The sequence below is a fragment of the Gossypium hirsutum genome, chromosome A10 (genome assembly GCF_007990345.1).
Source record: "Gossypium hirsutum isolate 1008001.06 chromosome A10, Gossypium_hirsutum_v2.1, whole genome shotgun sequence".
Classification (NCBI taxonomy): Eukaryota; Viridiplantae; Streptophyta; class Magnoliopsida; order Malvales; family Malvaceae; genus Gossypium; species Gossypium hirsutum.
This window is the reverse complement of record NC_053433.1, coordinates 109,857,276-109,871,881: the sequence shown is the minus strand read 5'-3', so window position 1 is coordinate 109,871,881 and position 14,606 is coordinate 109,857,276. Positions and strand designations below refer to the sequence as shown.

General features: G+C 27.8%; 1 protein-coding gene across 1 annotated transcript; it reads left to right on the top strand.

The window, feature by feature from the left end:
- Positions 1-8,319: 8,319 nt before the first annotated feature.
- LOC121207689 (ribosomal protein S1, mitochondrial) lies at positions 8,320-9,290 on the top strand. Its single transcript, XM_041078040.1, has one exon. The coding sequence runs from the start codon at positions 8,497-8,499 to the stop codon at positions 9,118-9,120; it is 624 nt and encodes a 207-aa protein (XP_040933974.1). The 5' UTR covers positions 8,320-8,496; the 3' UTR covers positions 9,121-9,290.
- The last annotated feature ends 5,316 nt before the right edge of the window (positions 9,291-14,606 follow it).

The following is a 14,606-nucleotide window of genomic DNA, read 5'->3' as shown; positions in this document are numbered from 1 at the left end:
TTGTCTGTGTTTTATTTACGAAATCATCCCTCCAACTTTTTAAATTTATTTTAATACCCTTCTTCTCTTACATTCCATTTGGCATTTTTAGTTTGTCCGGCTGCACACTTTTCATTTTTTTTTTGGATAATTAAACATTTATTCTTTTTTATGTCAAACTAAATAATGTTTTGAAATTATTGCATAATATTATAACAATAACTTAGCTAATTATTGGATTAGATTGGATCCAAATGTTAATTATTTCTTTTTTATAAAGAAAAAGTTAATTATTATTAGTAAAATTTGATTGATCTCCAAATGTCTAATTTGATTCTTGAAATTTGTCTTGAGACATTTTTAACTTAACTTTTGGTCAAATAATTGGGTATTTGTTGTACCATACCATTATCTAAGGCAAGTTATTAAAATTTAATCCTAATTTTGGATAAATAATTGTTGGGGATTGACCCGTATAAATAAATAAAAAGTAAAAGTGAAAGAAGAACGAATATAAATATTTTACGTGAAAAAACCTTAAAAAAGAAAAAATCATGGGTAAAAGAGTTTTTAGCTTTTCGCTTAAATGAATAAGTGAACGAGAGTACAATATGGAGAGAATAAACTTAAATGTACTAAACATACAAACTCAAACCCTAAAAATCCTAATTCAAGAACAAAAGTCTCATCATAGTTACTACAAAAACTCTTACAATAACTCATCTGCAACTATATCTTGTTACCCCTAAAAAAAAGCCCTTGTTGATTAACGTATCTAAATTAGGGTTACAAAAGGCCCTTTATATATGCTAAGATTAAAGGTCAATCATACTAAAATATCCCTGAAATAATCAGAGACTAACTGAGAGAAGAAATCCTGCTTGAAGTCTAAAACACGGTTGCTAAATAAGAGAACATGTCGTGACGTTGCAACGTCCCCATTCGCGTCCTCACAACGTCGGCAGTCTTTCTACTCTTCTTCTGTTACTCGTGGGTTCTTGTCTAGTGTACCTATAACGTGGCCGATAAATGCGAGGTACACACCACAATAATAGAAGAAAAGAAAGATGAGAAAAAAAAAAAGAAACATATTTATTTGAAGAATTAAAAATTAGTAAAAAAATAAAATAATATTAAATTTGATTGAAAAGGGTGAAAAGAAAAGAAAAAGATTGATTGTAATGAAATTTTCAATTATAACGTTTTCATAAATTAAAATCAAAATGTTGGTTAAAAGCTGGTAAGTTTTTTCAGATCAGCATTTAATTCACACATTAACAATTTTCAACCATTCACATTAACACTCTTAGTGATTTTACCTTTTTTAATTAAGTTTTAAATGTTTTAATTCGAATTTTATTTTTTAATTTAATGAAAACTTTAAAATTATTCCCTCTATTTAAATTTGTCAAAAATTAGTCATGGTGCTTTATAAAATTTAAGAAACCGATCTAGTTGTCGATAAACTTGTGAACTTGAACTATTGATTTTTGCTAATTTCTTGCATGTAATTTGTTAAATTGTTTATTCACAAGTCTGTGAATAACAAAAAGATTTAACAATGTTAAATTAACTGGACTAACTTCTTAATTTTCACAAGTTACAAGGATAAATTCTTAACAAATTAAAGGGACTACCTATGTTCATCAGATTCAAAGGAGTAGTTTTGATTGACATTTTGCATTTAATGTTTCATGAGATTACTAGTCAAATTAGGGCTTCCATTTTTTAATTAGTATCAAGGGTGAAGTTAAAATTTATAAAATTTTATTGGGTCGAATTTGTTCTCAAAAGGCTTAAATTAAATTATTAATTAATGGGAGGAACTAAAGATGTTATTTTCCCATTTAACTAAGTAGTGCCAAAGTACCTGTCCCTAGCTAATCCCTTGATATTTTATTTGTTTGGTCAATAAGCTAAGCCCTTGATTAGTGTACTAAAAGACAAAGTCTTATATTTATAATTTAATATTGCATTAAATTGAATACTTTAGTAAATTAAGTGGAGTTAGACTTAAATATCTAATAAATTCATCAATTTTAATAAAAATACCAAAATTTATTAACACATTTTTTGCTCTAATCTAAGTCATCAAAATCTAGAAACTTTATCACATCAAGAAGTATAAAAATAGCATTAAAAAGGCAATTTGAGGTGTAAGATTCGGACATATGTGTATTTAATTTTTATTTTTATTTGAAATATTATCATTTATATAATTTATTTTTTAATATCTATTAAACATAATTTTTTAATATGAATACTTTGATTTTCTATGTGTGAATTTTGATTTCGCATAATTTTCATAAAGGTTTAAATTTTGTTATTAATCCTTATACTTTATAAAAATTATTGATTTAGTCATTGTACTTTTCAAATTTTAAATTTTCAGTCATAGTCAAAGGATAATTATTAAATTCATTAAGTTAAGTTCTGCTATTTTCAAAATCTGATACGGAAAACATGTTATCATATGTGTAATGTTATGTTAACTTATTATTTTCACATATTAGTCATTAAAAATTTCAGTTAATAGATTAACGATTGTCATTTGTATCAAGATTGAAATTTCAAAATTCAAAAACCATAGGGGCTTATAATGATCGAGTTGGAGAACATGAACTAAATATACAATTGTATGTACAATATAAGATTATTAATTGAATTTAGTCAAAAGGATTTAATTGCTACTATTTGGGTCAAGATTAAATTTTCAAAATTTGAAAAGTACAGGGACTAAAATCATAAAATACAATGACTAAATTTGACCAAATTAAAGTATAGAAACTAAATCCATAACTTTTGCATATAGGGACTACAAACATAATTTAACTTTTTATAAACTATTGACTAAACCTGTTCACAAGTTAAACTATTCGTCTAAACAAGAATATCCTCTTGAAATTTGAGAAGGTTTAGACAAAATATTAAACCTAAAAATGTGACAATTTAATTGCTATTGTTTTAAGTTTATTATATGTTATTTTTTATTTTATATATTATGTGATCTATATCTTATGAAAATTAAATATAAGGGTTAGTATTTGGTACACTGGTAGTGCTTTTTTTATTCCACAAGTAGTGTTAAAAAATTATCATGTGTCTTTTATTTTTTAAATGTTTATTTTTTTAATATTTTACTTTACCAATATTGAACACTTGTTAATCCCTTTGATCCTACTTATAAAAAATATTTTTCCTAAATATAATATGCTATAATATAACATTAAAAATATGTTAAATTCTTTCAAAAAAATTAATACAAAATAATGGTAGTAAAAGGTATGTATACTTATTTAAAAAAATGGCTCATCTAAACGAGTTTAAGTTAGCTATTAAAAAATATAAATAAATTTAGATAAAATTTAAGACTTATATTTTAAGTTGAGCTTAGACAATTATACATGTCATTAATACCGAGCATAAGAATGGCCCGAACCAATCTATAAACATCTCTATTATTAACACCATTATTGATGTGATAGAATTTTATGTTCAATTATTATAGACACAAACAATAGTTTTTTGTATTTCGAAATTTAATTTTTATTTATTTATCAAAATATGCTTAAGGAAAAGCTCTTTCTTAGAATGTTTTTTTTCAACGTTATTTTGATACTCATAAATATCAAGTTTAATATTGTTAATTGAGTTACCAAATTTTTCATGTCCCTTGAAATTAGGACAATTATTTTGAAATGGTTAAAGCATCTCAGAAACTCACGTGGAATATTAAAAATTTAAAATTTAATAATATAACTTAATTTTTTAACGGATGTAAATAATATTTCAACGAAAAGTGTCGAGTTTATTGCATAAATTTTTAAAAAATTGATCATAATATTTAACTGATTATTTGAAAGAGAAACAGGAATTTAAAGAAAATCCAAACATAACTCTAATTCTAAAACTTATAAATAGCGTATTGAATTTGGTAGTTTTTCATAGAAAACCTAAAACATTCATCCTCTACATTTTATACTGGTATATATTTAAGTTTTTTGAACTTCAAAATTCTAACCATACCGTAATGATTGCCTTTTTATTAAGATCAAAATGTAGCAATATTAGAGGTATTCTCCAATGGCTCGTTGTCACAGTAATATAAGAATAAATCTATCTAATGACTAAATCATTCCTTTGTTAAAAAAATTAGTTTAGAAAATTGTATTTTCAGATACAATGAAAGTTATTTTTTTTAAATCGAGCTGTTTAATATCTATAACAATAAACTTTTATCGAAATATACATGTATTTTATACGAAACGACTAAATCAATCATAACTTTCTATCGAACGACCTTTTCTACTATTTTCGAATTAGAAACTATTTTACATGTGAACCTATAAATATTTTCAATATATTTAAACATATTTAAAGATTCAAAGCTTTCCCAAAAGTAAATATTTATACTACTTTTATTTTGGCCATGCCTTAGGTTATTAGTGACTGTGACACTAGAAGGATATGGTGGACTTAATCTAATAAACCAATAACCCCACATGGGGATACTCACTTCATTATAAAGAACGAAGGAAGAAAAAACAAATACATGTTATTAAGAGAATGAGTTGATTAAATGAAACTTTATGAAAATTAAGTATTTTGGACAATGACTTGGGAAAAATATTATTTTGAGATTATAAAGGATATAATTAATTAGTGATAAAAATATAATTATTATTTTAAAAATTAAATTTATTACATGTTTCATTAGGTAAGTGAAAAGGGAAGACTCACCTTCCTATATATATATATTTTTAATAAGTAAATCTTTGTTTATCTAAATTCTAAAGGAAGTAAAATTTTGCTACAATGTATTGCAGCAGTGACAATGATTAAAACCCACCATCAATAAGTAGAAACAAAGCAAATAAAAACAACTTACTCATTTGTCTATTTTCCAATCAACCACCATCAAGTAGTTTAAGGAATCTCAAAATTTGTTCAAGGAAAATAATTTATGCCTTATATTAATTTTATTATAAGTTTTTATTGTATTTGTTATTTTTGATACAATATCTAAAACTATCCATAGTCCTTCCCCAACTTTTAAACAGGAGGATAATGAGCTTTAGCGCATTTGAACCTATGTCCTCTTACACTGGCAACAATTTCGATGCCATTCGAGTTAATACTCAATCAGCCTAATATTAAAGTTTTAACTAAACATTTCTTTATTGGAAGAATTCTCATTAATATGAAAATATTAATTGAGATGTTTAAACATACAAACAAAAATAATTGATTATAGGTCTTCACGGTGAAAGTTTGATATCTCATGTTCTAATTAGGTCTCATTCAATGTAAATGTGTGAGTTTTTTTTCAAATTTATTCTAGTTAGTTAGTTAGTTAGAGTTAATAGTTATTCAATTTAATGTTTACAATAATTTAGTTAGTTAGGCTTTGGTTATGAGAACTTTGAGATCTCATGTTCCAGTTTCATTATGTATAAATGTGTGAATTCTCTTCTAGAATCAAAATATATTTTTATCATTTATTAATTTATGGTTTCATCATTTTTAAAGAGATTAGACAAAAAAATTTCATTTTTAGAAGGAGCCAACGTGCAATTTAAAATTTCAATTATTTAAGAAAAACTAATTTGAATAGTTTTCTTCTTTTCAGATGCCAAGGCACATCTGAATTAGAGGTGATCATGGGTTGGGCTATTCGGCCCGGCCCGAAGGCTCGTTCGAAAAATAGGAGGGTTCAGGTAAAAATATAGGCCCGAAATAAAGGTTTAAGCAAAAAAAAAGGTCCGTTTAGAAAACGGGTCGGGCCTTAAGTAAAACGCTTTTGGGTCGGGCCCGAATTATATACTAAATATTTTTTTTATTTTAAATCATATTTACTTTTTTATTTTCAATTTTAATATAACCACTTTTTATTATATTTTCAATTTGTGTATTGTTTTAAGAATTATTTTAGACTCATTTTTTATTTGTTTCTTATTTTAATATTTGTTTTTATGTTTTTAAATGTACTTGACTTATTATATTTTTATTTTTTTATTTAATGAAATAAGCTAAAAAAATTTTAATATGAGCCAGGCTGGGCTCAGACTTTTCAATTTTACTTTGGGCCGGGTTTGGACAAATTTTTTGACCCATATTTCGTGCCAAGTCAGGCTCGAGCCTAGAAACGGGCCTAAAATTTTATCTAGCCCAGCCAATGATCACCTCTAACTCTGAATTATATGTATAATAATAATTGATTCCATGGTGAATAAGTCAGCAAGCCAGAATTAGAAAAAAATTAAATTGGTCTCTTTCCATAAAAATTATAAAATAATTTTCAAAAATTCAAAATAATTTGTAAATTTAAAAATATTTATAAAAATTCTAAAATTTATATTTTTTAAAAATTATAATAATTTTTTAAAAAATTTTAAAGAATATATAAAGAAAGTTAAAATTTTAAAAATTTTCTAAAATAATAATTTTGGGACATAAAGTATCTAATTTTTTTTGTTTTGAAAAAGATTTCAAATATATATAGTTTCAAATTTATGTGCTCCAACATGAAATGACTTATAGTGTAACAAGATTTGAATTTGAAATGTTTAATTTTTTAATTTAACTCGGACAATTTCACTAGATTTGATTTGATTCGACTCGAATTTTATTTTCTTGACTCAATTCGAAAAAAATTTCAAATCGAGTTAGGATGATAAAATAAATCTCATAAGCTCAATATTTGTTTACTAGATTCGGTCGAACTCTCACCCTTAAATTTGGTCATTGGTATGATATGGCATTATGAGATTGTGTCGTGTCATCACCTAAAATTTTTAATAAAAATTTATAATATTTTAGGTGATAATGTGGTACAACATGAACTAAAATTGAAAAATGTTGTCAAATTTTAAGATTATCACAAATAAAAATATTTAGAGACTAAGAAAAAGTTACAAAGTTAAAAGGAGTAAATATTGTTTTATCCTAAAATAATTTATAAAAGATGATAACCCAATTGGTATTTTACTTAAAAAAAATATTTAAATGAGATTTTTTAAGGGAAAGCTAGTCTTATTGTTCTCTAGGTTAAATAAAATGTTTTTTCTGCCGGTTGTGTTTTAGTTTAATTGACATAGATAATGTTGTCAATGTAAGAGGATGTAGGTTTGAATATGTCTTTCTATTTATGAGTTAGGGAGGGATTATAAGTAGTTCTAAGCATTGTGTCAAAAATAACATATATGATTCAAACTTATAATGAGATTATTAAAAAAAAAATTAATCCATCAAAGGAAAGATGGTTTCAAAGGACAATATGCTTTAAATTGAAGTGTTTGTGGGAATGCAATACATTTGCAAGCAAATTGAGATCCATGCAAGCAATCAGTATATTGTCGACAAACAAGAGTAGTGCCACAAAGTCATGACCAGTGTCATATGTAAACAAAGTAGGTTCAAAGATAGATTGTTGAAAACCGTATATAACAACTTTATGAAAGGTATTGAACCACTATGGTAATGACAAGCCATTCTTTGTTGCCTTGAGGTAAATCCATATAGACTTCTTCATCCAGTGATCCTTTAAGGAATGCATTTTAAGGTCCAATTGGGTGAGGTGCCAATCACGAATTGCTGCCAATAATGCTAAGAATACCTTAAAAGATATCATGTTTGCCATGGGAGAATGTTACCATATTGTCTACACTTCCCTCCTGTCACTAAACATTCTAGCATTGCCAGTAGCATGTGTCTTGATTTTATAGATCCATATGCAGCCAATGGGATGCTTACCCTCTGGTAGGAGCACAATTGACCAGGTTTGTTGCTCTTTTATGTCTTGAATTTCGATATTTATTGCCTCTCATGCCAAGCAAGAACCTACTGTTTTATAAAATAACTATCCCCTACGCATCATCTTGAAGCAAACGATGTAAACAACATTAGAGCAAAGGAAGAACCATTGTGACCCTGAATGAGGGCACCGACATCCGCTTTACTCGGATTATCGAGTTTAAACCATCCATTACGTGGGAGTTTCCAGGAGACTAGGACAAAGTTGAAAAACTCTTTGCTGTTCGTAAGCATTTCCTAGCACCCTTGAACAAAACACTCTAACTAAGGGTCTACTCTGATTGAAGACCAGAGTATTTCGGCATAACCAAATTTCCCATAATGTAAAATTAAATAGAACGAACTAAGGGATTTGGGGATTTTTCACCCAAATGTATTGATTGAATCAATTTTCACTATTTTTTATATTTAATGAAATTTTTAATCAAATTAGATGAATCGTCGAATCGAAAATTAGTGGTCTAATAAGTTTGACCACCGGTTTGGTTTTGAAAACCTCGGTTAATACTTTAAAGACTTAATTAAAATGTTTTAAAGTTTGAAGACTAAATTAGAATCAAAACCATAATTTTGGGGAGGTATAATGGAATTAACCCTTAAAACTAAATGTTACCCCAAGTAGAGGTTCCACGCACTAGCCCTAGCAAATAAAGCCCATCCCTGGAAATTCAAAAAAAAGAACAGAAAAGAAAAGAAACCTCAAAGATGAGCACGTATATGAGTCGCTTGTTTCCAAAATCTAATTCCAGCATGTTGTTATGTAGTGGACAAGCCATTAAAGCTGAAGTTTTACGCTTAAGGGAACAAACGTTGTTGGTTGATGCAGGGATTGGGAGCCCTAGGATTTGTACCCAAGACGAGACCACATTAACCGGATCGGCAATCAATCGATTTGAGGATAAGGTGGGATTCTTCGATAAAGGAGTGGGCGGCGGTGAATCACTGGTGAGAAAGCGGTTTTTGGAGAGATTCTTCGTCGATTTAGTGAGCGGTGAATCGATCGCCAAAGAGCGAGCTGCCGTTAGGTTTAACGATTTGTTGGGATCGAGATCACTGGACGTGGTCGCCGGCGAGCCGACTCTTCTTAATCCACGGAGGTTCAGGCAAACCCTAGTTTGGCAAGAATTGAATAGGCATTGGCGAAACAATTCGAAGGTCAAGGGCTTTTTTATTGATAAAGTGAGAGGTGGTTATTCAGTAGCCATAGCAGGCTACGTTGCTTTTCTTCCGTACAGTCGTTTTGGGAGAAAAATGGTCAGGGATTCAGATAAAGATCGATTCACCATTGAACGCATTGACCCCAAAAAGAGGAGTCTTGTGGTGTTCTAAGTAATTGGAAATTAGACCTAGGCTTTCAGGTTTTTGTTAGGGTTATAAGACGTGTCTTTTGAATGCCTATGTTGTTTTAACTGGCTTTAAAAATAATTACTTTTGATACTTTGAGAAATACTCGAGACTTAGATTATTGAAATTTGAGATTTGAATGGTTTTGACTGGGATTTTCATTGCTCTTTTTCTTGAATGTTTATCTTAAGATCATTTAATTTGCTCTACATCAAGTAGGAAGAAGCAGGGATCTGCTATAGCTAATGCAGATATCCACTCAGACCAATTACTGGTAATATATTCTTTGTTCAATGATCTAATTTATATGATACATCACTGAATGTGTGTATGGATGCCACACAAGATAGCTAAGTCAACTTGCTAGATGTTATAGTCTAACTTTACAGGATTCTTAGGAGCAGCCAATCTACATAAAGATGTTTCTGCGTAAGTTTTTGAAGTACTAGATTGGAATTGCACTTATCAAGCTGGTTTAGTTAGAGGAGGGAAATTTGGTGAAAGAAACTGTTGCTAAATGCAATACCTGACGCCATAAAAAACCTTGGGTTTGGTTTTCAATCATGTTGCAGCATGGCACTGGTAGGAACTAGGAAGGTATTCTTAATTTGGTGTATGGTATGATGTTCAATGATTGACTGTTAGCTGGAGTCTTAGTAGCCAATTTCTTGTCTTGAAATTTCTTATTGATATGTGATGGAACTTGGAAGGTATGAGAGAATAACCGAGTACTGTGAAAGGGAGCAAATGCTTTACTTTATCCTGTTAATAAGTTTTTGTTTTGGAAATTGGTGATTTGGGGGTGTTTGGGGATGGTTTGAAGGTGAATTTGCTTACTCTGTTTTACCTTCAACCCTCGCTGCACATTATTTGTGTTTAAATGAGAAAAGAACATGTCCCATGACTAAGAAGATCTGTTTTTGCTTTTGTTATGGTCTCTTCAAGTATAATAGTATCGACTTTAGAGTTTGTAATTTTTGACTGTTAAGTTTCTCTTTTAAATAGGTTTCATTTTTACCAATAGCTGAAAAAAGTTTTTGAAGAAACAATACAAAGAGGCAAAGGAGATATAATTTACTTGTGGCATACTTTGACGTTTGATGGTGGGAATGCAGGAATTGGTGATGCGCTTGTGATATGGTCAATGTGTGATATGTTCAGTCCTGGACATTTGCTGGTTTGTTTCTCTAAATAACAGTTGACATGTGATTATTTAGCATAGTAGGTGATGAATTCATCGGACATGTCTTAGATTAATGCCAAGAGTTCCACTTTAATTTTCTATGAGTTTGAGTGAGGGTCTTTTGCTTGCCATCATCTTATCATGTTTTGCACATATACAGATTATTTCTTCCTAAACTTCTGATATCTCTGAGAATTGAGCCTAATGCTTGGCTGCGTTGTAAGGTTTAAGAAAAAATGAAGTTTGTCATATATATATATATATATATATATATATTTATATATGCTTTTACTTGGGATGACAAAGCTTTCAACTGAACTTGGCTTCAACCTGTTAGCTTTGCTGGGATGAGGCTCCATTTGCCTTTAAAACCAAAATTTTAATTTCTTGGGAGAACACAATACATCATATTCTTTTCTTATATTTAGAGCGATTTTTATTTAAATAATTGAGGATGAAATTCCCATATCTATAACATAATACTCGTCATTAAGTCAATGATGGCCAAGTAGTTATATGGTCAAAATTAAACACGTAATAGTAAATAAAAAATCAGCATATTTTGGAGGTAAGTAATAAAAATAAAATTTTAATACCAAATTAGATTCATGTATGATTAGGAATCGAATTTGTTTAAAGCAATTGTACTAATGTTAAATTAAATTTGGGTAAATTATCAAAGTAGTTATTTTTGTTTTCTTTAGGTTACATTTTAGTGACATATGTTTAAAATATTACATTTTAATCATTTACGTTAACGTGTTGTAACATTTTAGTCACCGAGCCATTAATTGCCGTTACCTATGTAACAGTAATCTGATGTGGCACGTTCAATCATCATTTCAAATAAAGTTTTTAGGTTAAAATTATACAATTAGTTTCCATATTTTTTCGTTTTAAGTAATTTAATTTTTTTCTTTTATATTCTTTTAACTTTCTGTTATTTTCCATTCTCTTCTACTTCTTCCTCTATTTTCCTCCATTCTTCATCTCTTTTAACCTAAAAGAAAAAAATTAAATTGCTCAAAACGAAAAAAAGGACCAATTATATAATTTAACGTAAAATTTTCGTTTAAAATGATATTTAACGCGCTATGTTAGCTTACTATTACACCGTTAATGGCAATTAATGCTCAGTGACTAAAATGTTACAATACGATAACGTAAGTAACTAAAACATTTTAATAGTTTACCTTGATAAACAATAATTGGTTAGATGCTTTTGCCTTATATTATTGTAGCCAAATTTAGCATATTATTTTCACATGGTTCAGCATATTAATATAGAAAAGGTTGATTTGGTGTATTAAAACAAAAATTATAGTGGTGCCAGCTGTAATTTTTTAATCAAATAAAAAAATTGGTGTCGGTAAATGGCCAAAACTCAAAAAAAGATATATTTTTTATTCCCCAAAAGTGGTATAGGTCATTTGATGTCCATATCTTAATTTTTTTAAAATATTAATATAAAATGAGTATCAATATCATACGATTTATAAAATAATACAATGGTATCAGTTATTTAGTGACCATATAACCCAAAAAATTATTTTTTAATATATTTTATGTGGATTATTTTAAGTAATTTAGATGATTATTTTTTAACTTAAATTATTTTTATAAATAATTAACTTTTTTGGATTATTTAGGTAAAATAGACTTTATTTTCACATGGTTGGAATATAAGAAGACTGAGGTGTTTCCCCTCATTTTATTTACGTTTATTACAATGTGTTGATTTGGTTGATAAAATTATTAGATATTGTGATTTTTTTTCTTTTGGTGTTTGGTATCAAATATTGAAATTTGGAGGGTGAGAGTCACACTCATTTCACGTCCATCCAGACTTTTTATTTATTTATATAAAAAATCACAATTACCCAAAAAAAATATGTAAAAACTATTACTATACAACTTAGATTCAAATAAGGGTGGGTTTCGATGGGTGATTGGGTGCAGTACAGTGTGGTACGTTTAGTTTATTTTTTGTCTCACGTTACAGTATTTAATCTTATCGTCACCGTTGTTTTTATACTAACCACGAGTAACTGTTCATCCAAATTCACCCCAAGAATAGATTGATATATTAGTCTTGTTCAACAGTTGGTTTTATAATTTTTTAAAGGGTTAATGTACTATTTGTTTGTTAAAGTTATACCTAATTATCACTTTGATATCTAAAGAATTTTTTTTTTCAATTTAGTACCTAAAGTTTTCAAATGTCAAACACGTTATTCTAGTCGTCATCCAATTTTATGTTTTTTTTTCTCAAAATAAATGCAAAAAAAATCAGAAAATAGCAAAAAGAAATCAGGTAAATATCAAAGAAAATTAAAAGTTAAAGAAAAACTATAAAACTTCTCCAGAATTTAAAAAAACATAGAGAAAGTTCAAAAAGGAAAAGAAAAAAATCATTAAAATAAAGAAAAAAGAAACATGAAATAATATGAATATATAAATATCTATAATACCTTTTAATCACTTTAAATATTTTTCTATTTTTCTAAAATTTTATTTTTTTTCACGATGAAAATTTAAAAAGAAAAATTACAAACATTATGAAAAATTTCCAAAAATTATGTCAAAAAAATATTTTTTAAGTACAGTATATGAAATTAGTTTTTTCAAGGCTGGTCAATACTCAAGAAATAAATTAAAATTGTAAACTTTACAGGTTGTTTATATTTATTTTTCAATCACTTTTAATTCGAAACTGGAGTTGTCATTGCCATAAATTCCCATATTGATGAATATACATTTGTCATAATTTTCTTCAATCAACCTTTTTCATTTGAAATTTGAGTTCATTTTGAATTTAATTATTTTAATTTTAGTTACTTTCAAATTTTATTAATTATGTATAGCGACATCGATGAACCACAGAAGTTATAGGCCATGGTGATTGTTCAATTGCGGACTTAAAATTTTGTATAGTACGACTATGGATTATGTCTGTGGAGTTTTTTTTTTTTACACAATACTTAGAATTATATAGCCCCTCTTGACTCATAAATAGGAAGATAATGGGCTTCAGCGCATTCAAACTTACGTCCTCATGTATTGGCAACAATGCCCATGTCAATTGAGCTAAAACTTAATCGACATTAGTTGATTTATTTTAATTTGAAGAATTACAAGTTTGATTGTAAAAAAAAAAAAGTTAAAGTACAGTGGTGAGATTATTTGTCATTTGAATGAATTTTTTTTGAATTACATATAAACTTTTATTTCTTTAGAGAAACTTTCACCTTTAATTTCTTATAAGAATTGTGATAATTATAATAATTATTTTTTAAAAATAAGCGACAAGTAAATTTTGGGCGCAAATAGTAAATTAACCTTTTTTTAACTTTATTTTTTAATTTCTATAAACTTTAATTAATTAATTAATTGTTGTTTGAGCCATCGGTAAAATTGAAAATAGGTGCGAATATGGTTACATTGTCTAGTAGGGAAATTTAAAATAACAAATATAAATAAGGGTAAATTAATAAAATAGTTATTTTTATTTGTCTCAAATTATACTTTAGTCACTTATGTTATCATTTTGTTATGAAATGGTTACTCTGCAGTCAAGATTTGTTACCTCCCAAATGGCAATATGACGTGACCGATAAAATAGGTTTTAAATGGCAACATGGACATCTAACTGGGATAAGAAAAGTTTAAATTTTTTTTATGAAAATAGAATATAAAATTTTACTTTAAAACCCAATTTTCTCCGATTTAAAAAGAAGGAATGGTTGGATTTTTTTTTGTTACCATCATAGAAGAGAAGAGAAGAATAGAATGATAAAGAAGAAGAAGAAGAAGATGCACCAACCTCTATACCTGGTTGGTATTGTAGTTGCCCACAATACACAAATAAACAAAGATGAAGCATGTCTTTTTTGTCTATCACATATATAGAAAATCATGACACGATAGACCACCTTTTTGCAAAAAAAAAAACATATTATTTGAACCCAATACCTAAATAAAGAACAAAAAAACCCATTACTTACTGTAATCTATGTCTAGACCCTCCATTAAATCAATCATTTGTTCTTCCATTTTGAATAAAAAAAATCAATCAATTGATGGAGCACGCAATTTGATTTCTATTATTTTGATTCAATAAAGATGACTATGAAAATGGATGGCTTTTTTAATCAAAATGGAAACCAAAACTAAAAGAAAGAGGAGACCAATGGTTCTTTTTTTCCCAATTCAATGATTAATCTAGTCTATTGGTTTTGATTATTTCGGGATACCAAATTAAAAATTTTCGTTAATTAATTCAGAAAAA